Below are 26,668 nucleotides of genomic sequence, written 5' to 3' on the forward strand. Positions count from 1 at the left end.
ATCCAAAACCATAGGAACCGCCCAGGAGAAATATCTTGCTGTGTTGGCAAGTCTCAAACAACCATATCTTTTCTCCAATTGGTTTTAGATCCCCTGAATACCTCTCTCCAATTAAATATTTCTACAACATTGTTAGAACATATTGTTGTCGTTAAATATTGAGGGTATGATCTAATTAACTGCGTAACTCCTATGCCAGCCCAGAAACATTCTCACACTAGTTATGTAAAACATACCTCAGATCTCTGAGAAATGGAGGGACAGCTCAAGCTTTGCTCACTAGATAAGAAGTGTCTGTTTGTTCATTCTCTGACTTTCCATAGTTCAAATGAGAAAACCCTTTGCTTGATTTCACTGATATGGTGCACTAAGATGACTGGTAGCATACTGTAGCTGTGAGGAAGTCTAAAATACCATCAACACAATCTGGCTTCACGCAGGATGATGACTCCTTGAATGGCTCATCTAATTAACGAAAATCTAGAAATTCATAAAACATTTGCCAAAGCCCGTAGAGAGAGAAATTCCTTTAATTTATACTAAATGTATGCTACAACAAAATATCAAAATTTTAAAGAAAAACACGACCAGTATTGCTGATTTTTCCTCTTGCCTCAGGTCCCACTAGGACTCTACAAGGCAATGTTACTGATCCTGTCCTTACTTCAAATTTTCATATTTTATTCATGAACTTTTTGCATTAATTGTGAGTTTTAAAAAAATGCATTAGGATCTTTATTTTAACAACTGAATTTTTCGGAGGGTCCTTAAATTGTTCCCCTGAAGTCACAGCTTCATTTGTCTTACCTTAGACCCGGCTCTGGAGAGGTAGGAATAGCTCATTCTCATTGTATCCCGTTCCCGACAGAACCCCTAGTCACTTCATCAACAACCTGAGGATGCAAAAGTCCCGAGGAAAGAGACAGACTGGGCTGACTTCCTCACTGACAAGTAGGAGACCCCTAGGGATCATCTTACCTCTCGGTGCCAAATTGGATTGGTGGTGTTACTGATGATAGTGGACCGTCTCTCCTGCCCATGGTGGGCACAGGTGGGGAAACTGCTCTTCTTTCCTGGCTGAATTGACATCTTAAGATAAGGGTCAGGATTGAAGAACATCCCTTTCTTTAGCCCAACTGCCCTAAGATCTTTAAAGAAAGAGGGAGAAGGAGGGAGGGACAAAGAGAAAGCAGGAAGGAGGGAGGAAAGAAAGGAGGAAGGGAGAGAACAAGGGATAGAAGAAGGAAGGATCCATATGTCCTGATTAGAACAAGCAGCTCAAAGACAATTTGTTCTTAAATAAACACACAGGAAGCTCTAAACAGAAATAACTCAGTAACACAATAGCAGTATTCACACTATGATTGCTTAGATAGGTGAAGTCAAATGGGTTATGGCAGTAATTTCAGCAGAGGGGTCACCTAACAGGCCGCATAAGTGAAGCCAAACCTTTAGCACCACCTCACATCCCTAAACTGACTTTTCAGTTTTTCAGCTCCCTTTTGATTCCAACATGTGCACCTTCACCACCTTTTTCCTAGGGCAATGTAATTCGACAACCAGAATCTCAGACAATGTCGTTTTTTTTTGTTTTTGTTTTTGTTTTTTGAGATGGAGTCTCGCTCTGTTGCCCACGCTGGTGTGCAGTGGCACGATCTCTGCTCACTGCAAGCTCCGCCCGCTGGGTTCATGCCATTCTCCTGCCTCAGCCTCCAGAGTAGCTGGGACTACAGGTGCCCGCCACCACACCTGGCTAATTTTTTTGTATTTTTAGTAGAGACGGGGTTTCACAGTGTTTGCCAGGATGGTCTCGATCTCCTGACCTCGTGATCCACCCACCTCGGCCTCCCCAGACAACGTCTTGAGAGAAATACTTAGTAAGCAGTTCACTGAAAAACATGTTCCTTCATGAGAGAAAAATGAATCTTCTACATATACATAGAACTAAGTTTAATGGGAGATGAAACATCAGAGCATATATCCATTTGTACCACATTTAAAATGTCATATATATTCCATAAATACGATGAATGTTAGGGGAAATGTTTTTTGAAATGTAAGTGCTACCTGCTATTTTAAATAGCCAGTAAAGTAACTTAAACATTTGGAGAATGTCCTATAACTCACCTTAGATTCACAAATTGCTGTTTCATACTATATGCTGCTAAAAGTCCTAGCCAAAGTCCATTTAGTGAGGAGACTGTATGTTTTTCCATGGTCAGGCTAAGAGACACAAACATGTCAGGAAATAAAGCTGGCTCCACTGAGTCTTCAACATTTCTGAGAATATTGGTTTGAATAAGATACGCCTGGGAGCTAAGTCATCTTAGAAAATGCTGGAAGATGAATCTTGGGAAGTTCTGAACACTGGTTCAGAGAGAAATTTTGCATATGGCCCCTGAACCTCCACAGACCTTTGGATTACCCAGATCAGCTGGCAAACAGACCCTGGATAGTGACCCTAAATTACAGGAGGTCACCAGGGTCATCCCACACAAGCCCACTCCTGAAACACAAGGTCTTTCTTAGAAAAACAGAATTGGCCTGAAATTGCCCATAGAACCATATTCTTGAATGAGTGCTCCCAGGAGGTGGCTCACCAGCGGCCCACAGGAACTCATGGCCAGGCACATGTGCTGAAAACACTCCAGAAGTGTCTAATGACACATACCTGGCAGTAGAGGGGGAAAGTTTTATATATACAAAAATTAAACCAAGAGCTTTTTTTTTTTTTTTTTTTTTTTTTTTTTTTTTTTGAGACAGAATCTTGTTCTGTCACCAGGCTGGAGCGCAGTGGCGTGATCTTGGCTCACTGCAACCTGTGCCTCCCGGGTTCAGGCGATTCTCATACCTCAGCCTCCCAAGTAGCTGGGATTACAGGCACGCACCACCACACCCAGTGAATTTTTTGTATTTTTAGTAGAGATGGAGTTTCGCCATGTTGGCCAGGATGGTCTTGATCTCCTGACCTCATGACCTGCCTGCCTCGGCCTCCCAAAGTGCTGGGATTACAGGCGTGAGTCACTGTGCGTTGAGAACACTGCATGAAATATATAGTAAGATCTTTGATCTGAAAACCAGTAGGAGAAGGAAAAGACGGGTAAAGAATTAGATAGGTACTTCAGAGAGGCTGCCACTATCTCATTAGCCTTGCAATCCCCATTCCTGACACTTCATAAACTACGTACTCATTATTAAATGCAGAATTTGCATCTTACTGTCAATTTAATGATGCTACTTTCACTTGGTTTTCTTCAGCAGGGAACAGCTTTGAGAAGAAAAGGCAATTGCCACATTTATTTTCTTGCCTTTCTTGATTATGTTCCCCTTGAATCCAGACAGAAGAATGAAATTTCTTTATGTATTAAATCTATGCCCAAAAAAGGGATTTCTTTGTAGTAAATGAAGAGTAACATAGACAGAAATGAATGCCACAAAGTCTGACAGAGTTAAATAACTCACAAAAAATATTCCTTTGAACAAAAAGCATCCCACCAGATGATTAAGTCACTGTGATAAATAATATCACTGTCAGATAAGCCTGATACAAAATTTTTCCACAATGGAACACTGAACAAATAAATCTTCCTTAATAAATACAACAAACTACCAATTATTTGTAATCTGATTATTTGGTTCCCTTTATCCATCTCATTTCTGATCTTTTCTTTTTTGTCTTTTACATATGCTATTGCTCACAAATATCCACACCATGTAATAGGCCAAAGAAGGACTCAAAGTCACAAAGGTTTGACGTGTTAAATATCCTAAGTAAAGCCTTATTTGAAACACATTTAAAATATTAATGAAAATACATTTTTAATTTTAGCTGTAAAATTCAAGTATTTGTGCCCCTACCTATCCACATATAATCAACAGTGGAATATTTGCAGGCAGCCATTCTATACTGCTTAAATGCTCTCAGATAAATATTATCATCCACTGTCAGTATGCTATAACCAGATTAACTTTTTAGAATTAACATTATAGAATTGGTTTCAGCTCCTTGTCATTTCTGTATACTGTCTGCAAATGTCTGGCTATACGGTAAGAAATAAAACAGATGTTAGGTAGCTAGCCTCCATGTGAATAGAGGTGCGATGTTGGAAGAAATGTGTAAGGAAGAAGCATTTGGCTGTGCCTCAAAGCTTGCTTCCTACTTTTTAGGAAAATGTCCTAAGATTTTTAACTCACAGATGGTCATTCTCACATAGTTAATAACATCCCATCTGGAGTCAAAACCAATAAGCATGTGTCATGCGATACGGATCACCTAAAAGCACAGGGTAATAATTTTAAACTAAGAAACCCATGGTTTATATCAAAACATCATGCAGTACACCATTAAAAAAACAATTTTTACCAGTCAATTAAAAAAAAAAAAAAAAAAAAAACAAGAAACCCATGGTGTGGTCATACTCTAAATTTTTTGAGCTATTTGGGTCGACAAATTGTTTCTTGCCTATCATCAGGGATTTCAGTAGCTTCAGACCCTCAGTACCGTGAAGGTTTAAAGCACAGGTGTACAGCCAAGATGTTTTTAGGAAACAGGCAGATAAGAGGGGTAGGGAGATAGTACCACAGGCATGGTTATTTTTAGTGCCCTTCTACAAACCTAGATATTTTTTAAACCCTGATGGTTCCTAACGGAACATATTTATTGGTCAAACTAGAACCATAAGTCACTAGTTTACAGATGCTGAGATTCACCAGAGAAGCAAAGCAAAAAAGCAAGCTCATATGGGGAAAGGAGAAACATGCAAAACCAAACACAGATACTCAGAAGGCCATGGGCCAACAGTGAACTGATGTGTACACTTTAGTCATATGTGGTAATTATGCGTTGTGGAAGCATCTGTTTCAGGATCAGGTCTTTTAACGCTCACTCTCACAACATGTTTTTGTTTGCTTGTTTGTTTTTTGCAGTCGAGAAAAGTGGATCTAATTTAAATTTTGGAAGTACAACTACAGAAAAATGAAAAAAGACATTCCAGTGAAGGAGATCCATTCGACTTTATTTTCTATGTATTGCAGTGTACTACAACACACAAAAAAATGAAAACAAAACATATTCCAGTGAAGGAGATCCATTAGACTTTCTTTTCTATGTATTGTAGCATGGTTATCTGTTTTAAAAGTCTATTTCAAATATGGATTTTCTTAGAGTATTCTTGACTTTATGACTACCAATTTATTTTCTAAAATCAGTGTCTTTCAAACTTTTTCGACAGTGTCCTATGTATGAAATACATTTTACATTGCAACCTAGTACACACAAATATAGGGATGTATATTATTGTATATGAAAATTTTCAGTTTGTATAAATCGATGCTTTACCCAAAAAAATTCCCTTCAGTGGTAAACTCTGACATTATTCTTTTTTTAAATTACTGATTTTAACTAAATCAAACTTACAAACTGGAAATGAGTCCTGTCTCGTAACTTAAAAAGCAGTGCTTTACTTGTATGGTAAACATACAAGCAATTCGACAAGCCAAAAACAATTGGCTTCTCCACTTTCCAATTTTTATGTGTATTCCTCCACAGATAAAGAAGTATATTGGGTTTTTTTCTCCAGTCTTCAAACTTTTCCTTTCTCTAGCTGAAGTAAGAATAAATGATTTTCAATAATCAAAGCTCCTCAGTGGGGTTAGCACATGTTACGTTGCAGTTTTTTTTAAAGTAACTATAATAGTTATACAGACAGTCTATCGCCAGAAAACTTGGTAGAAGAAATAATTTCTGAATTTATGTTAATAATTAATTTATCATGGTAAGAGATATACTTGAATTTTCAGAAGTATGATGCCCAAAAACTAGTTCACATATCATCATATTATATACGAAAGTCTGTAGAAAGAAGTGACTATTTATACCTTCGAAACTGTACACTTTCAAAGTGAATGTCATGTTTAAAGACATTCTTACCTGACAATGTAAAGCTAACGAGTTTTCGAGAATGCAGGTTTCCTGAAGCACCTCCCTCCATGCCTTCTGCCCCCATCTGAAAGGAAAAAAAACATGCGTCTGAAGTTTCAGAGGCGTATGATGCCACTGGATCTGTCTAGGAAACCATGTATGCACCCAGATGCAATGATTTTTGCATCAAACAGGTATTGTATCATGTGTCCTTTCATTTCCAAATCTTGGAACAGAGACACAAATGCTGATTCTTGGAGGAAAGATTAAAATGTAATCTTTACCCCAAATAAAAAAGATATAAGCTTAAAAACTCTCAATAACTATGAATCAAACTAATTTACATCTTTTTTTCCCTTTGATAAGAATATAGTTGATTTGTAGTAAATATATTACTATTACTATACTAAATGTTCTCTTTAGTTAAAAAACAAATATCAAGTTCCTTCAGATTTGTTAGGAAAATCTAGAAAAAATGAAACAATTGATTTATATCAGACCTACCTGTATATATAGAATTACCCTCTCTTGTCAAGTATTTCTGAAAATCTACCTGGAGTCCTATCTCCCTTGTAGGCTTGTGTTCTATTATGCTGCAGGTACATGGCACATGCTATTATAATTAGCAATAAGAAGAATTTGCAGTGCTATTACACTGATAACCTTTTCCTGAAAGCTTTTGAGTAAATTATACCTCACAAGAAGCCAGTAATTTATAAACCACCCAGCAAATTTAGACCTTTCTCTCAATTTATGTGCAATTAATGCACAATTTGTGGTACATTAGGAAGAAAAACCTTCACAATACTCTACAAAAGAAGTCAACAATACTGTAAGAGACAGAATTGAAGGCAGAATATACCCAAATGTGGGAAATAGAACCACGTTTTAATTCTGAAGTTTAGATTAAGTTCTTCTGACAAAGATTCTTTCCTTGAGCAAACTTTACTCAGGCTCTTTGGAGTCCTCTGCTCAACCAGGCAGGCCTTGGGCTTTTATCTCCATCCTTATAGAGTTTAGTTTTAGCAAAATCCCTGGTAAGTCAGTTTAGAGTCAATCCCCACCCTCAATATGTGATCACCCTTGATATCGGATCAAACTCCTCATCTCCCACCATCCTCCGTGCGATAACTGATCACTCTGGCCCTCTTTCAGCAAGAATTCTGTTAGGTCAGTTTAACAAGAATCCCCCTGAGCTCTTGGTAAATTTCCATCTGCCAATCCCTCCACTCCAACCCTGCTTTTTGGCTTCTAACCCCCACTTTCCCTTGTTATATCTGGAATTGAGCCAATTCTATAGTGAGTTCTCTTTTCCCCTAATGCAATAGTTCCTGACCCGAATTTGCTTTTACTACTTAACTACTGTCCAGGTCTGATTTTTTTTTAAACTTTTTCTCCACTTTATATTTGCTGCACTCCCCACACTCCTATAAAAATCACATACCCCCAGGAGATAAAAGTCATCACTAATCCAAGCAAAGTTGAGAAATCCCATTCAAATTTTGAAGTATAAATTTCTACTGCCTCCGCTGTAACTCCTGTACTTTAGTCAAACTATTTTGCGTGCCACTTAACTGCATCCTGATTGCTTCACATGTCCTCTGCAACACACCAGGGTCCATCCAGGTATCTGTATTTCCTTCCATCTACAAATCCTATTCCTCAATCATAGAGTTGGCTCTCAACAAACACAGGTGGTTTATTATATTGTATTGTACTCCACTGACTCAGCATTCCCAGATTAACTAGGGCACAGGCAGCAGTACACTGGCCAGACAACAAACTGCTGTGGCCATCTCACCCTGCTTTCACCACACACCACGCTGGACTACGACTGAGACACACCCTCGGTAACCTGCCACTCCTTCTGTGCCTGGACATAGGAAGATATCCCAGAAACTGTGGCCTCTCCACAAATGGGCCACATGCCCCAGTAAGATGTGCCACCCCTCAAAACACATCTCTGTCGGCTATGGATACTTGTGCTCAGTGAGTTTAATGAGGCTGAAAAAATTCATAACCTGTCTTCATTTAAAACCTACTTGAAAATTATAAGAAATTATGAGAAACAAGAGAAAATGTCCTCTAATTCTCATTTTTCAAATGTAATTCACCCTCTGGCAAAAGGCTTCCTGAAGCAATTCTCAAAGAATTCACAGAAAAAGTGTACTGCACAACAACTCTGGCAAAATGCTCATCTGAAATCATATCCAAATAATTCAATTTTTATCATTCATTACAATAAAGCCAGGAAAAACCAGACATTACCATTAGATACAGGGACATTAGGGATAATAAACACATCTGCACTCAATGTTTAGAGACTGGCTTTAAAATAAACTCACTCCATAGATTCATTCCAGGAAAATCCAGAAACAAGAATGTCAACCAAGTGTTGAAACAATACATGGTAGTGAGTAATGGCAGCCTTAATTTGTCCCTGAAGCCGAAAGATTTCCTGTTCCAAGTATCTGAGACACATATCACTGTGTATGCTGATGAATGACAATGACAACAAAATACAAATGACAGACAAGTCACAATTTTTTTTTAATCTTCAATTCATTGCAAAAGGATATGTGAGAAAAGAAACCACATGATTAGGATAACAGCTCATTTCATTCCATGTGGAGTTTCTCAATTACTTCTTCCAGGTCTACTCTTTGTATCTGGCCATGGTATAATTGTACTAAGTGGGATGTGTACGTATCAAGGATGTTAATCAGTCACATAACTAAACATACGTCATATACCTAGGTGACCATCATGCTATTATGGTCATAATCCTGACCCCCAAAATGAGGTGCCCATGAGGCACAGCCTTTCAATTTTGGACATAGACCAAACTGTCCCAAGCTTGGTCAGAAATCGATTAACCACTCATTGCATTAGTCAATCTCTGAACCAAAATACACTATACTGATTGCTAGTGCTGTATCTGTGATGCTTTTAAGATGCTCTGAAACCCATTTGAAGCAAATTAATTATCTCCAAACTATCCACAGGCTTTGACAGAGCAATCTCAATGCAAAAATCAATGGAATAAGATCAGTGTTCAACAAACCATAAACTCCCACTGCCTTAGATGATATCTGAATACTGAAATTGCTCAAGTATAAAAATCTAAATCCAGAAAATGCTTAATCATGTTTGGAAGCTGTTGTCTAATTTCAGACACAACGATTTTCTTAAAGATTTTATTAAAAACAGCCCCACTCTTCTAGCTTTGTAACTTTTCTTTTTAGAATAGTAACTGAAGTCTGTTCCAGTGCTTACTATGTGACATGGCAGACTTTGTAATCAACAATTGCTATTCTCTTTGTGACCTTCAAAGTCTTATATAGTAAATGTAGGCTTTTCTTTTATGTTCTATACTATGTTTACTACAATGAAAACTCAAATATAATTCTAATGTGAGCAGAGTACTTAGATACTGAGGATTTTGCACACACTATTCCCTCTGCCTGCAATGCTCTTCCCTCCCTCTTCACCTATAAAACTTCTTCAGCTTGTCTCTTAGACACACCTTCTTAAGGTAAGCCTTCCAGGAATTTCCCGATCAGGACAAATCCTACTACATAGAACATGCTCTCTTGCCCCATTTTGCTCCCTCTCATACAATTATCACTCAAACAAATATAATATTTGATTGATGTCTCTTTTCTGCACCAGACCTACGAGATCAATGATGGCGTTTTTCCTCATATTTCATCTGTAGTGGTGGCACAATGCTTAGTACTTAGCAGACATTTAACGAATATTTGCTTAAATGAATAGATGAGAGGGAAAGAATGCCTGATACAGAGGTACAAGCACTATCAGAGACAGCATAGGGTGAGTCTGAACAATTTCAAAGTGCTATTTGCAAAGACTGCTTTCTGAATTTCAACCTGACTACTTGCCTATTTCCAAAAATGCAAGCATCTATAACTGTGTATATACACACACACCCACATATACAATGTTGTAAAGATTCTATGTCATGGGAGTCAGTAATTTTTTCTATGCTTTCATGACCTCATTTTTAGTAATGACTAATTACAACTGAAGTAATTTACATATCTTGGACTCTAAGAATCTCCCCAAACCACCATATACAGAGGAGCTGTGTGTTGTTAGACTGTTAGATTCTAAAATAAAATTTAGAAAAATCACTAAATTGCCATGTTGGAAATGGGCGGGTTTTCTTTCAAAAGTCCAACACCACAAGTTTCCTACAAAAGTAAATTAGATATCTGTTTCTTCAACTGAAGGCCTGACTTCTGAAGTCAACTTCTGAAGTTAAAGAAGTTGACTTCCATTGAGTGACCACACTTTACCCAAAATATGAGCAGTACCTCTAGGCACTAGACCCAAACTCAGCACTAAGAAGGAAGCAGCACTAAGACCTTAAGGAAACAGTGCATTTGTGACTCCCCACTTCTACTCTCTGCAGCAACAGCTCCTTGAGTTGACTGGCAGGTAAATCACCCACACTTTAAATGCTTAAAATTCACATAAGATGCAATGCCACTCTTTCCTACCAACTGGTCACCCAGACTAAGTTTAAACCTTCCAGAATAGGGCACTTGCTACTTTGCTTCATGAATGGGTTTCCTCGAGAGTTGACTCTACAAACGGCTGTTACAAATCAAATCCTACGTTTCCACTGATTTGAATTAGGAATTCGGGTATGTCAACCTTGTAAGCTATTTCCTTTCCTATAACAGTGCCCACACTGTTACATGTTTCCTTTTCATTGTTCCTCATAACCCTGTCAGGGCCGCACAGGCAAAAATAGAAATCAAGTTCCAGCATGGATCTCACAAGGCAGCTGGCAGCGAGGGGCACTCACCATTACAGCCGGGTTCTTCACGGTGATGCAGGGGGTCGTGGCTCGCAGGGCCCCACTAATGCCGTGGTAATATTTAAAACAGATTTTAATCTCCGCTGCAAAGCAATTGGAGAAAACAGTAATTTAAACAGTGAAACACGTCATTTAGGAATCAGCTGTGGAAATCCACCATCCCACCTCTCAGGGAATCCTACTCATGACTGAATGACCTCTTTTTTTTCCACTCAGAGGCAACAGATTACATCAATTTCTGTTTGATATTATATGCTTCTCCCAAACTTTGTAACCTCTCGAACATATCAGAAAAATAACGCACAGAAACATCATGTCAAAATAGAAACAGTGTAGTGATAAGAATGGGACTAGCTGGCATTTATTGAGGTGCTCCACAATGTACCACAGTGTTATGCCTCACGTTCATGTTGTCAGTGAACCCTCACAGAACCTTGGGAGGCAGAAATTCCTGTCCCCATATTACCGATGAGATGTTGAGGTTTGCTGTAGGTCAGACAGATAAGAAATGACAGAGTCAGGACTCAAACCCAAGCTGTCTGATTCCAAAGCCTTCACTCATAACCTCTATCTACATTGACTGTAGCTCCCAATGGAAATAGAGGAAAAGCAGTCTAACAAAGCATGGAAGTATACTGTAGTAGATTCTCTAGTGACAGGGTCTGGAAATCTACATTATTTTAATTTTCCAAGTCATTTAAATATACCCAGTAGGCAGAGATCAAATCTACAAACAACTGATTCTATATCTCACAGCTTGTAGCAATCCACACATTTCATAAATTTTGTTCTGATACTTCCACTTTGATAGAAAGTAATACAAATGCCAATTACGGTTTTTGGAAAGTAACTACAATTCCAAAGAGCATGAAACCAAACTGTGTTAAAGATAAACCTACAGTCACTGGAATTTCTCTGTATACAAAGCGCCTGAGTCACTGAAGTGTCACTGCGAGATGCATTTTTCCCAAGGTGTGTTCTAAATATGCAAGGATGCTGATGGGCAGGCCCTGGAGGGAGAATCCTAGGCTATGGGAGGGAGTTCCTCTCTCAGATGAGTCACCAGGACTATTAAAGTGCGGTTGCTCAACGTATTTCCCTAAGGAAGTTCCTCTTCCACTGACTTTCCCAACTGCACCAAACGGCCTCCTGCAGTCTTTGGTTTCCTTATTTTAAGAGAAATATATAATAACTGAAGAAAAATCCTCTCACAGGAATTTATATCATTACACTCTTCCTACCAATGACCAAATACTAAATCTCAAAAAAAAAGTTGTTATGGAGGAAAAATATTGAGTCCTTCTATTATTTATTTTAATCACTATTCAGTAACTCATAATTTAATAAGCATCATCAGCCAGAAGATTTTTACTATGTACCTGCCACAGCACATGGCCAGGCAGCAATGTGCCAGACAGTGCAAGGGAGTCAAGGAAAGGTTTCTGGTCTCATGGGTGTTCTGTAGGGTAGCTGCTCAGATGCCAATCACAGGCATGGCAAAATACAGAAGACACACAGTAAAAAGGAAGAGCACCAGGTCGAAGAGCATAGAGACCGTGGAGATCAGGGAAGAAATGGTGGAGTCAGAAAGGTGTCATGACAAAAACAGGTCTAATGGATGAGCAAAATGGGGCTAGAGAGAGTTAGAGTAAAGAATGGGAAAAGCAGGGAGGCACAGATGAAGCATGCTGGGTTTGAGAAATGGCGAGATGACCTACGCAGAAACTCTAGCTTTACTATTACTTTGCCTCCCTGAGAACTCTTCTGCAAATGACTTTCCTGGACACTAACACAGATTATTGGCTATTTCTGAAATAGTAAGAGCTGGACAAATATGAGCAAACTTTACTCTCCCACTTGCTTTTTTCCAAGACCAATAGCATTTAGTCTGCAAGAACAAAGCTAAGTAGTATGCACGAGGACTGTCAGAGCAGAATAAAGTGTGGTAATGTGCATGGGGATTGAATTCTTTGGACATGAGCTCATTGGCATTGCACTCTTCATGCTGGGGAAGCAACGTTGGTGGCTCTGTCTACAGGCAGCACTTCATAGATCAAATCAACGGTTAGCAAGTGAGCAGGCCATTTTTTCCACAGAGAGAAGTGCATTTTTATAAGACATCTTCCGCTAACTCTGTCTCAAGTTAGGATGCCATCTGCTTTTCCTAAGGTTTTAATAGTCAACTAGGTAACAGACAATGAGATAAAAAAGAAATGTGACTGCTTTTTTTTTTTTTTTTTTTTTTGGAGAATGATGATAATCATGCCAACTTTGCTGGCTGACCCATTTTGGGTGTTATTTTATTTCTTGCTATAACAAAAATCTCCAACCCAGATGACAAAGTAGAATCCCTGAAACTAAGATCAATGTATCTTAAATTGCACAAAAGCAGATTTTGTGGGCAGATCCAATGCCCCCAAATGCTACAGAGCTGCGTGTCGCAGAAGCAAACAGCTGAGGGGATTTCCACAGATCACCCATTACAAAACCACACACACAGGCTGGTCACCAGAGAGGAAAACAGTCCTGGACAGAATGAGGAGTGGTTTGCGTGGGGATGGAAACTAGCTGCATCCTTCAGCAGGACATCAGTGAAGATTCCTGCCCCTCAAAATATCAGAATGTTCCACTCTGAGTGGGAGTTTTCATCTTCAGATGTTATTTAATGTTTCAGAACGTCACACAAGATTTTAAAAAATGGTGTAACTAAGCAACATCCCCTCTGACAAAGGGGGAGAGCAGCATTTTGATTAATGTATTTGAATATTTTGGTTATTGGAAGAGGTAACGGAAGAATACTCAGAAGGATGGAAAAGGGAAGTTGGTGCCCAGGGTCATGGGCTTCTGTTGCAGCTACAATGTGTAACCTCTAACTGTAAGAGGAGCATTTTTTTTTTTGTAAAAAGCTATTTCTGAGAAATATATACAAAAGCAGGTGGAAGTAAGCACAGGCATGATGATGGAGCATCCGATTAGGGAGGACCCCAGTGATCAACAGAGCCCAGCCCTGTTTATAAGCAGGAGAGATGGAGGACATGGACCAAAGAGCAATGTATGAGTCCATCTATCCTAGCTGCTTTCCCCACAGCCTGATGTGGCAGGCAACATCTCCCCCTGCTGGCCTCAAATTATGAAAAAAAAATATAAAATATATATTTGTATATACACATATTTGTATAGAAATATATTTTAATATTTGCATATACTTATATATCAAAATATATAATATATGTAATATATATATCCCCCCCTACACACACACATATATATATATGTTTCTCCACTTCTTTGGGCTATAAAAAGAAGAGTATTTTGAATCCACTAATCAAAAGCATGTTGCCTCGGAGGGCAGCGAGCCAGGAAAAGGGAAAGGCATCCTGTATGAACCTGTAAGGACCTGCTGTCGGCCGAGCCAGGTCCAGCCTCAGGAGGCAGACAGCAAAGGATGAGCGGCATCTCCTCTCTGAGGCCCCTTCCGAACAGCTGAAGCCAGTCATAGATCATGACAATATAAGGGCCCCTTTCGATAATCTTCAGGATATGTTTACTTACAGTGTTACCAAAATACAGTTTAGTACTCTGTATCTGAATGTTCTTAAAACAGAAAAGGCCCTCTATTTTCAAGTTTTTGACTTACTAATTTTCATAAATACAAGCGAAGACGTCCCTCAGGGTAGCAGCATGCCTGCTGCCCTCTACCATGGGTTGGAGGGTGATCATTTGTGAGATGTCACTTTGGGCATATTCCAGGGCAAGTTGGGGAGGCAGAGGGGCTTTGAACAGTGTTTAGGAACTTAAACCTGTTCTCAACTAAAGGGGTCTCTGTAACTGTGTAATTCTGACACAGCATTTTAAATCAATCATTCTACCACCTGTTTAAAACAAGAACACATTTCTGGTTTGTATATGAATAAAATATTTCCAGATAGATAACTTGACACTGGTTGTAGTGGTTGCCTTCAGGGTGGGAAAAGTGGCAACTGGACATGAAGCTGGGGAGACATTTAATTTCAATTTTTATACTTTTTAAACATTATACTGTTTTGCATATTACCTATTCAAAAGTAGTTTTTAGAAAAGCAATCTCAACTCAGCTGTATTAACCCTAAGTATTTATGTAAGATTATATTTCAAGCCCTCTCTGAAAAAAGGTTCCACAAGCCACTCCCTGCAAGAAATGGTTTTGCCTCAGACTAGGATCTCATCCATTATCTTAAATAGCTACACGATTCACTTAGGCAGTAGTTAACAGCCTGTTCCTATTTAGAGAGTCTGGATTTTCCCCAAGTTTCTAGAAGTTGAATATTTTGAAGCATAAAGATGGATGGAATATAAATGTCCTTCTTCCTTTAATCATTTCTATTTTACTTAAATGGTAGAATAACCTAAAAAATCAAGCTAATCACAATTTATTCTAGAACATGACTTTCACCGTTGCCCTATGTGTTTTCATTAAACTATTAATATTATGATTCTTATTCACAGCTTTACTTCTCATGCTTTTGAGGAAATTTACCCACATACCAGTGACATGCTCGCTTGTCAGTTATATGTCATTGCAAGTTGTCTTCTCTTTAACAAGGGCCAATGGAGCCTGAAATGGCCAGGCTTTCCTCTGCTAAAACTGAGAAAAACAAAAGGGACAATATCCATGCAGATGTGGCAGAAACCTAACAGGACTAGAGAACTAACTGGGCCTAAAATATAAAGTATGAGGATGGGGGATGAAAAGCATTAAATCTCCATCCAAGGGGCAAAAAGACCTTTCTGATGTTGGTGAGAGGGGACTTAGGAATGGTGCAAGTTACAGAAAGGGCTCTGATAGTTAAAAACAAGAGACCGAGGTCACCCCATCTCCACCAAATAAAAAGGCACCCTTGACACATCTATTTTGGCAAGGTACCAAACTGAGCGCCACTCAGAGAAAAGACTCACTCACAGTTGTCACTTGCATACTGTTTCCTAATCCTGTATACATTTTCCAGGGTTGGGATGGGTAAATATCTGAAATCGCTGTGTAATTTATCAGTGTTTTGTCATATGCCTCAATGATCACATAACAATTCAGTACATAGCAATGTAGGATGAAGTTTAGTACTCTAAGCTCTCTCACTAATACAAGATTCAGTGAGTACCTAGAATAAGACCTAGCACAAAGGTAGTACTCAATGAATACTTCAGGATAGAAGGGGAGATAGACGGATGGATGGATAGAAGGAAGGAAGGAAGAACAAAAAGCAAATATGAATAAATGAATGACCATAACCCATAAAAGACTGTATAGAATGAAACAGACATTCTGGCATGCCAATACAACTTTTGAAACCTCTTAAATTTTAAAACTCACAAATGCATACTGCACAGAGGACCCATTCAGGTTCTGTGAGCCTGAGCTCTCTTGAATATTTGACTGTCTTATAACAAGTAAGTGCAGATGAAGCTGACCCTCTTCTTGAATGCCCTGAGGGTCATCTACCCACATTTACACTTGGTTTTGTCCTTCAAATCCATTCAAGTAAGCCCTATAATGAAATAAGTTTGGACTACCTGCCTCCTCTGGGGATTTATCCAGACAAACTAAAGCCATCTTAAATTCACAAATAGCCTACATAGTGCTCAAATCCAGGTTTTCCCTGGAACTTTAATAGATCAATTTTCAGAGATTTTTAAACCTTTGTTTGGACTTCTGGTGAGTTAAAGATAAACAAATTTCCTTTCTGCAGATGAAAACAAATATTTTTAAATACTTTGCGTTTTCAGGATTGGAGGTGAAAAATATTTTAGAAGCTGGCTAATCTCTTCTCAATTTTTAAAAAAAGTTCCATGCCATCAGCTCCAGAGATTCAACCAACATTCCTTTGTGAGTCCCTTTAAGAATGCTCTAGTCAGACAATGGGTTTTAAAAATGACATCCAGCCAGGCACAGTGGCTCACGTCTGTAATCTCAGCACTTTGGGAGGCCGAGGTGGGTGGATCACTGGAGGTCAGGAGTTTGAAACCAGCCTTGCCAACATGGTGAAACCCTGTCTATACTAAAAATACAAAAATTAGCCGGGCATGGTGATGCATGCCTGTAATCCCAGCTACCTGGTAGGCTGAGGCAGGAGAATCGCTTGAACCCAGGAGGTGGAGGTTGCAGTGAACCAAGATTGTGCCATTGCACTCCAGCCTGGGAGACACAGCAAGAATCCGTCTCAAAAATAATAATAATAATAATAATAATAATTGACATCCCAAAGACACAGACTATTTCTAGGCATTATAAATATAATTACAACTTCTTTTATATTGCAAGGGTAAGGATGAGTGTTTTGGGAGAGTGCTTCATTCTGATTAATGAAGAAAGACTTATTCAAAGGAGAATCTTTCTAAAATTCCTATTCATTGTCCTGAACTTTAACTTACACGACATTTCTCAGTCTTTAAAAAATGCATTACTGAATATTTCCAGTTTTACAATTATGCTCCACAATACTCCCAATTTTACGTGAGAAGAATTAAGGTGGAAATGCTAAAATACGGAGAAAAGGAAAAAAAAAAACCAGCTTCTCTTTTCTTCATTCCCAACTCCTAGCTTCAATGTCAAGCCCATTTCTATTAAATACTAGGGTGAGATGTAGAGAAATCAGTCAAGACAGAGCTATTTAACTATCGCCTAATCATCCAGCCCATGATGAATCTCTAACACTTTGGGAGGGAGAAAGAAAATCAATCACAGCAAAGGGGATACTCTGTAAATGGGCTTTTTCTCAAATAATATTCCAAATTATAGCAGCATGTGGTACTGACTTCTTCCCAGGGGTTCACATGAGCCTTGTAATATCAGTCTGCACACTGCAACAGGCAATAATTACCAGCAGCCTTCAGCATTTTAGAGTGATTTTGCTAAAATCACTCCAAAGGAAGTGATTTTACCTTTTCCCCTGAAGTTCAGTTGGCAATATTTCTCAGCTAGATCAGCCTTTTAAACACTAGGATCCTTTCAAAGGAGGAATCACATTGAAAGTAAAACCAGCGATTTCCCATTCCATTTTCCCACATTCTTTTATCACTTATTTCTTCATTACTTAGACAGTCGTGCCAGCTGGGCAATGTTGGAACGTTACGTAGACGTAGGTCAGAAAAACAAATCATCCATAATTCCACCTGCCAGAAACCATCCTCATTCACACGTTGGCAAGTTTTCTTCCAAACTGTTTCCTATATGCTGTGCTATTAGCTAGGATTCTGCTAAATGTACCTGCTTCCCCTTTCCGACCTTCCTTCCTCTCTGCTTTTTGTGAGCATTTTCCCTTAAAAACGACATTTCTTTTAAGGTTTAAGAGAGAATCCAGTCAGAAAATTGGAATATGAAAAGAAGACATTCCTTATGGGACAGAAGCAGGATTAGAGAAAGTTCTAGAGTGCTGATTTACTAGTAAGGATGGTGAAAGAAATTATTTCACGCCTTTAATGGCAATTCAAAGTAATAGACATTAATCTTTTAAGATAACTGTGTATTAGAGAAGTTTGATATGCTTCAATAAAGATATGCTTGCGGCAGGTTTCCATTTAATCAAATCTTTAATGTTCACGTTTAGTAAGTGCTATCTTTAAGTACTAGTACCCACACATTCTCTTTTATATTAAATCTTTTGCATATACTAATCTTAAGGCTCACTCAGAGCTCAACAACTCAGAAAAAGTTTAAAGAGCCCATTTTTTTTTTTTTACATTAAAGAAAAATGGCTAGGCACAGTGGCTCACGCGTGTAATCCCAGCACTTTGGGAGGCTGAGATGGCCAGATCACCTGAGGTTGGGAGTTCGAGACCAGCCTTACCAACATGGAGAAACCCTGTCTCTACTAAAAATACAAAATTAGCTGGGCATGGTGGTGCATGCCTGTAATCTCAGCTACTCTAGAGGCTGAGGGAGGAGCATTGCTTGAACCCGGGAGGCAGACGTTGCGATGAGCCGAGATTGCGCCATTGCACTCCAGCCTGGGCAACAAGAGCAAAACTCTGTCTCAAAAAAAAAAAAAAAAAAAAAAAAAAAAAAAAAAAACAGAAAGAAAGAAAAATAAACTCTATAAATGTAGAAGTTAACCTGGACCAACTAGTAAATCATTTATTCCTTCATTCTTCTATATATTCCACAAAAATGTATTGAGTATTCACTACTTTTTCAGTAATATTGGTGACAACCATAAATAACACCATCACCCAACATAAAAAGGGACAAGATATTTTTGTGAACCAGGCACTATATATGAGCATTTGAATTTACAAATGACTATAACACTGAATTAATTAGGTAATAGTTGAGTTATCTGCAATCAATGTCTGATTTTCTAGTAAGCTGACCTCAATGGCGGTGAGCCCCAGTCTATTTCATCAGCACTTTGAAAAGACTGGAGTCCAAACATGAAGTTATTCTGCTGCTGGCAAAAATTATAATGAAGTATTTCAAAGGCAAGTCATATTATTAATTGAAATCTTGAATTATTCTTTCTGAAATTAATATGAATAAATATTAATTATAGATATAAAGGGTATACAAAATGTGTAAAGTACTAAAGTAATCATATATAATTTATATACCATACATTCATAATGTACATGTAAAATATAATACACCATATATATTTATGTATATATACACATGTATATGTATGTACCTGTAATATTTATTTGCATATATATGTAAATGTGTATGTTTGTGTGTGTGTGTGTATACATATACACACATGCACATGTTACATAGTTGTCCCTGTCCCTTGATATCCATGGGGGCTTCATCCCAAGAACCCCATGGGATACCAAAATCCACAGATGCTCAAGTTCCTTATATAAAGTGTCAAGAGTATATGCATATAACCTGTATACATCCTCTCAAATACTTAAATTATCTCTAGATAACTTAAAAAACCTAATACAATATACAATATAAAAGTTATGCAAATAATTGTTACCCTATAATGTTTAGGGAATGATAAGAAAAAATGTCTGTACTTGTTCAGTATAGTGACTTTTTTTTTTCCTGAATATTTTTGATCCACAGTTGGTTGAATCTGTAGACGTGAAATCCACGGATATGGGTGGCTAACTGTATATTGAAACATACACAGTTTTTTCAAAATATGTGAACATTCTTTACTGAGCATTTTCTAAAACAATATATTTTCCATCATGGCATAAATATGGAAATTCAAACCAAAGAATTTCAAAGTAACATTCAAAAAGACTCCGTAGAATTCTGCATACCTATGCAATGTTCAATAATAAGTTTGTATTTCACACTCAGCTACTTACGTTCCATGAAATAGGGCCCAGGCTCAATTCTCCATACAATTTGCCCTTTTTGGGTTCCAGTCACACCCCTGTTTTTAGAATCCCAGAAGTTGGCTGGAGAATTCTCATCTGGAAAAACCAAAGAAACACTTTTCAGCTTAATTATAACCTGTCTCTGCTTAGCAGGAAGATTAATATACATTCTAAAATAAATGGAAAAAAGATAAATGAGAAAATACAATGCATTTTATCCTTAATGACTACCTCCCAGCAGAGTATTACCCGAGTTTCTATGCTCGCATTTATGTGGGAGAAAGGGGGCTGGGTGGAAAGAAGATGGCATCTCTGGGCTTGGCCAAGGTGGTCAATGTTGCCAAAAGACAAAACTGCAAAGAACAAAGGGTACAACTGCTACAACTTTAGCTATGAGCTGATTTATAACAAAGTGGTTGGGTGTGTTCCCATTTGTAAAACCCTTTTATAAAAAGGAAAGGAAGAGCAGACCTAGGAGAATATAACGGAATTCAAGATGGGATGAACAAAAGGAATGTTAAGCTATGAAAGTGAGTCAAGATACAGCACAGCTTTGCCAGGAACAGTGTTTAGGGAACACAAACCAATTTCATCACATCTGCCAGGACAGTTCTTTGCAAAAGACCAAAGGCATAGACCTTGAGACAAGATAAGAAAAAAAAAAAAAGAGTTTCTATAGGCTTTCGTGTGGAAGAAGAATAGAAAGAACAGTGATCCCCCAAACAGGCCTGAAGGCAGCATTTTCCAAGCTTTCTGACCTCATGGCACAAAGAAAATGGTAATATTTGTATGGCACACTAGATTCAACAGAAGCCATGCTTACAATTTAATATGACAGGCAGGGATGCTCTGGCTTCCTCAGGCTCTGCCCCCAGCACCCTGAAGACTGGGGATTCATGTTCTGTAATTTGTTCACATTACACTACTTTGAAGCTCTGTCTTAGTGGCCTAGAATAGGAAATGAAACTAGAAAACATGAAAAGACCAATGGAGTTTTATAGGCACATTAAAAAGTATATAGTGATCCTGGCTCTTAATGCCAGATGTACCTCATTCGTTTCCCCAAATCCCTTTCCAAGGAGGAAGGATCAAGGTTGCGCTTTACTTTAACTGAGAGTTGGAATAAAGCAGACGGGGTGAAGTAAGAGCTACACTAAAAAAGGAAAGATGGAGAAAGTCCCAAGCCCAAAGGAATAGTCCTGAGGAGAAAAACCTGTCTTCTTTTAAGCCTGAAAGAAACAGAAAATGGGTCAAATCAAGGGGTCAGAGGGATTTCTGTCTTTTCTGTGGTTGCCCTATTAGTTTCATCATATTGAAAAGCCAAAGAACTTTGGGAGGGACGGTCCTTTCATGCATTTGCATTGAGCACTTTATAAGTCAAAGGTTCTTTATTGTGAAAGGCCAAGCAGCAGCCACTGTTCTTTGTAAGAATGGAAAGACATAACCCATTCATGGCATCATATCCTCTCCTGGACAAACAATGTGAGCAAACAACTCCATTTCATCACAGAAATGTAACCAAGATGCTGATATTTAGATGGTACTCAGGCAATCACTTAAAAATCACTGCATTTGAAAGATATCACATGGCTCCTCGGGGCAGAGGTCACGCCACTGCACTCTAGCCTGGGCGACAGAGCAAGACTCTGTCTCCAAAAACAAAAAAACAAGCAAACAAAAAATTCAATTTCTGTTTGGTAACTTTTTTTTTTTGAGATGGAGTCTCGTTCTGTCACCCAGGCTGGAGTGCAGTGGTGCTATCTCAGCTCACTGCAACTTCTACCTCCCGGGTTCAAGCAATTCTCCTGCCTCAGCCTCCAGAGTAGCTGGGATTACAGGCGCCTGCCATCATGTCCAGCTAATTTTTTCATTTTTTATGTTTTCAGTAGAGACAAGATTTCATCATGTTGGCCAGGCTGGTCTCGAATTCCTGACCTTGTGATCCACCTGCCTCGGCCTCCAAAAGTGCTGGGATTACAGGTGTGAGCCACTATGCCTGGCTAATTTTTGTATTTTTCAAAATACAAAATAGAAAATAGAGATGGGGTTTCACCATGTTGGCCAGGCCGGTCTCGGACTCCTGACCTCAGGTGATCTGCCTGCCTCAACCTCCGAAACTGCTGGGATTACAGGCATGAGGCACCACGCTCGGCCTGGTGAAATCTGTGATATTTAAAGAAATAAAAGTTAGCCCTTTGAAGTCAAGTGGCTAAATTGTACCATGAATATTCAGGTTCACACAGAACACAGATGTTCCATATATGACAAAAAAATAGGTCAGAAGCAGAATGAGCTGACCCTGAGCAGAAGCTGGATGGGGCTGTTTTGATTGCAGAAAACAAGTCCAAATGCCACAGCCAGTGACCATCCTTTGGCCTTCATAAGGAAGAAAAGCTGCTGCGTCATTCCCTGCCAACCATGGTGCTTGTCAAGTACTATTCTGATTATTCCAAATGGAAATTTTTCTTTGATGAGATCATATTCCTGATAATTCATTATCCTTGACAGATACAAATACTTCTGCCATTGAGTGGCAGCAACCCTTAATTGCAAATATGAATCCTGAGAAATAAACAAGTTTAGGGACACAGAGTTCACATTACTGTGAAATGCCTACTACAATCTCTACAACTGCTACTGCTCCTACTGTGGCTAGCAGAGCCATGGCCAGCCTTGGCACATCATACTAAGAAATGCCTAGAATGACTCATTCCTTTTCTTTGTTCCAAGAAGATCTATTTTAAGTAATCCTTTAAATTTTTTGTTCACACCTTTGTTTAGGTTGCAGTCAATTTTGGTCTAGCCTGAGAATCTTTTTAGATTGGTAGCATTTTCTCTGCTCAGATCTATTGTTCATGGATTTTTTTGTATACGCAACATATTTTTTCCTATATTCAATGAACTATTTTTTTTATCCTCATTTAGTACCTGTGTGAGGTGATCTGGTTTTTTTCAAAACGCCCCCATCCCAAAGTAAGAACAATAGCTGGCCCAGGTGCAGTGGGTCATGTCTGTCATCCCAACAGTTCAGTAGGACAAGATAGGAGGACTGCTTGAGGCCAGGAGTTTGAGACCAGCCTGGGCAATATAGCAAGACCCTGTCTCTAACATAAAAAAAAAAAATTTTTAATTAGCTGGGCATCGTGGCATGCACCTGTAGTCCTAGTTACTCAGGAGGCTGAGATGGGGGTGTCCCTTGAGCCCAGGAGTTTGAGGCTGCAGTGAGCCATGATTGCACCACTGCACTCTAGCCTAGATGACAGAGCAAGACCCTGTCTCAAAAAAAAAGAACAATAACTGAATATAAATAGGTATATCAAAGAAAGAATTCTGAATCCCCCACATGTGTAATACAGAAGTAATTATAAATTTATTTCTTCCTTTAACCGAGTAAAGGTTCTGACAAATAATCGAATGCCACTGGTCTTTAAAACCAAGATACACTTGGCCACTTCCCTCTCTCGTTTCTCTTAACTATTCCAAATCTGTCTCTGTCCTCACATCCCCTACCTAATTTCCACCCTCACTGGAACTCTGTATGAACTCTGTGTCCCTAAACTCATGCATTCTGTGGCATCTATAGAGGACATTAGGCCTTATCTCCCTTGATTTCTCCATCTTCCTACTACTATCTCCTCTGTATCTGTGCCTACTTCTTGCCTTTTTTTCTACTCCCCCTTACAGTGGTGCCTGCGGCCCCCTCCTCTCCACCAGTCACTTCCTATCATCTTAATATTTAACCTTTTCCTCTAGAGGGACCTTCCACTCAGCCTAGAAACCTGTCAGCTTCCATGAGGCATACTCTCGTGCTTTTGTCTTTGCTCTTTGACCATTATCTTCCTTGCCGTCTTTCCCATCCTCATTTCTATTTCCTCTCCTACTAGGATTAAAGTGTCTGTTTTTCTGTTACAATACAGTCTATATTACAGGAGTATATATTCTAGATTCTTAGATCACTTCCTAGTGGAAATATAATTACAAAGAAAGAAACATTGGAGATGTTAATACATATATACCCAAATACCTTCTAAATCTAATTTTGTTTGGTAGGGTTTATATTAAGCTTGTCTCTTCATGTCTCACAACTTCTTCATTCTCTTACAAATCTAGTTGGCTACACATTTTCTCTAAATAGAAAAGTGAAGTGTGTGTGCGTGTGTGTGTGCACATGTGCACAGATGTGAGCCACCATGCCTGAACATGATACTTACCCAAAGTGATTTCATTTATTATTATTATTTTAAATTACAACTTAGGGCTACTCCAATTAATTCTGTTACTAACACTGGAATTACTTATGTTAATTCTGCTTCTTCAAGGGAGAAACAAAGTGTTTGGACCGAGGAGATAAAAGAGTAGAAATAAAAGATTACAACACACAACCCTCTTCTACTAACTATATAATGACTCAGAGAAATTTCTCAGAGCTTGTTAATGAGGTGAGAAATAGGCCCCTTTTCCTTCATTAAAACATTAGTGACATTATTAAAACATAAAGGTAACATTATTTTTAGGAAGAACACCTAGGGGTCTTAAACAGAATCTGTATATAAGCAGACTTACCAACATCTCCTGCACATTCACTGTCACAGCCTCACGGGTTACCTTCTCTTTTAGCTACCTGATCCTCCAGGGCAAAGAATGCCCAACTTCATTGCTCACAATGAATGAGGGGGTGGGTGGTGCTTCTTTAAAATGCTAATTCCTGCATGGTGGCTCATGCTTATAATTCCAGCACTTTGGGAGGCTGAGGCAGGCAGATCACTTGAGGTCAGGAGTTTGAGACCAGCCTCGCCAACGTGGTGAAACACTGACTCTACTAAAAATACAAAAAATTAGCTGGGCGTGGAGGCGCATGCCTGTAATCCCAGCTATAAGGGAGGCTGAGGCAGGAGAATTGCTTGAACCTGGGAGGCGGAGGTTGCAGTAAGCCGAGACTGCCACTGCACTCCGGCCTGGGCAACAGGGCAAGATTCCATCTCAAAAAAATAAACAAACAAAATGCTAATCCTTGTGCTCATCTTCCAGAGATTTTGAATTTAGTAGGTTTGAGTCTGGGCTCAGAAATCTGAATTTTAGCAAGCACCCCAACCAGATGATTCAGATGCAAATACCATAAAGACCACATTTTGAAAAATTCTGTTCCATGGTTATTTCCAGGGAAATTGAGCAATCACAGCAATGCTGTGGACCATGCATATGTCTTTGACTGTTGTCCCTCTCATTTGTTACCTTGTTCATTCATTCATTCATTTAACAGGTATTTATTGACTGACTACTATGAAGATCATAAGCATCTATTTCTTGCCATAAGGAGCTGACAGGATAGTGGTGGGAGACCGGCACATAGATATACTGCAATGCAAAAATTACTATGGTAAAGGTAACCATGTTTTGTTAAAAGAGGAAAAAAGAGGAGGAATGATTAGCCATCCTGGTATCTGTGTGTGATTCATATGGTTCTGAGCTGCTGGGTTTAAAGTGTCTTTGGAAAGGGTTTACGGAGATCTCCTTTGAGAAGTCTACAAATCGAAGCCAGACATTGTTTCCTCATCCTTTCCCTAGACATATACATTTCTTTACCTTCCACAGTTCTCATTTTTGGTTCTATGAATGGTCATCAGAAACAACCAAGGAGTGGCCATATTTAAAGCTGATTTCAGAGATTAATGTTACCATTTTTGCTTGGGCCCCACAAGATTATCCTTTTCTTCCCTGGAAAAGTTGATAATTATATTAACCTACAATGTAATTATAAAGAGTAATCTTTTAAAAAACTAATTCTTTTTTTTAAAAAATGACACACAAAGCTAAAATAATGTAAAAATAAAAACTTTAATTTTTTTTCAAGTTCTTTCTTCCCCATAATATTCCACACAGAGAGATGGGTGTGAAAATTATTTTTAAAAGATTAATTTTTTTCCTGTACATGATTCTTGGATTTCCAGAAAATTATCCTTTTAAGATAACAAGAGAATATATAGGAAACATGACCAGACATATCAGACATATCCAAACATATTCTAGATTTGGAAACATTTTTATGCCTATATTAAATATCTCCAAAACCTCCATACGGTACTAGAAATAAAATAGAAACAAAAAAAGTATCCAAAGCACTTACCCTCCTACCAATCAACCCAGGGGAGTTGAAAATAGAGGAGAAATTTTTTGAGGAAGATGCCACGTGACCAATTGTGCCAGAGAGAAGAAAAATAATACTTTTGAATTTTATTTTGCTTTAAAGTAATTCCATCTCTTCTCTCTATTTTCTTTAAAAATGGCATAAATTCTAAATTGATTTTCAATTACCTTTTGTGTATAAATTGAAAACAACTGTGTCCTGAGATTGGAACCATAAAGATGCCTGATCTTATTCTGGGTACACTCGGGAATTAGATGCCTGTCTGGAATTTGGGATTGGAGAGCAATACTAAGCTAGGAGTTGAACCAAAATAATCATTCTAGACCTGGGCAAAGAACACCCCTTCAGAGGGACTGCTTGACTGTTAAAATGGTACAAATTTATCAGCACGCACCAGGCCAGTTACTGGAATCCCAGAGCAACACTGAGGAGAAAACTGACAGCGACTTTGAGA

At 38.6% G+C, this 26,668-nt stretch overlaps 1 protein-coding gene across 2 annotated transcripts in view; it reads right to left on the minus strand.

Annotated features, from left to right (window-relative positions):
- Positions 1–26,668, minus strand: part of HECW2 (HECT, C2 and WW domain containing E3 ubiquitin protein ligase 2) — a 402,520-nt gene that overhangs the window by 128,470 nt on the left and 247,382 nt on the right. The window contains exons 3-6 of one of the 2 annotated variants that reach the window (XM_011997186.1): positions 20,058–20,165; positions 10,755–10,849; positions 5,930–6,005; positions 979–1,148 (exon numbers count right to left, since the gene is read on the minus strand). In XM_011997186.1, coding sequence (XP_011852576.1) covers positions 979–1,148; positions 5,930–6,005; positions 10,755–10,849; positions 20,058–20,165 — 449 coding nt within the window. The remainder of the gene's footprint in view (positions 1–978; positions 1,149–5,929; positions 6,006–10,754; positions 10,850–20,057; positions 20,166–26,668) is intronic. The other variant, XM_011997187.1, reaches the window with a different exon arrangement.

The sequence above is a fragment of the Mandrillus leucophaeus genome, unplaced genomic scaffold (genome assembly GCF_000951045.1).
Source record: "Mandrillus leucophaeus isolate KB7577 unplaced genomic scaffold, Mleu.le_1.0 Scaffold532, whole genome shotgun sequence".
Taxonomy (NCBI): Eukaryota; Metazoa; Chordata; class Mammalia; order Primates; family Cercopithecidae; genus Mandrillus; species Mandrillus leucophaeus.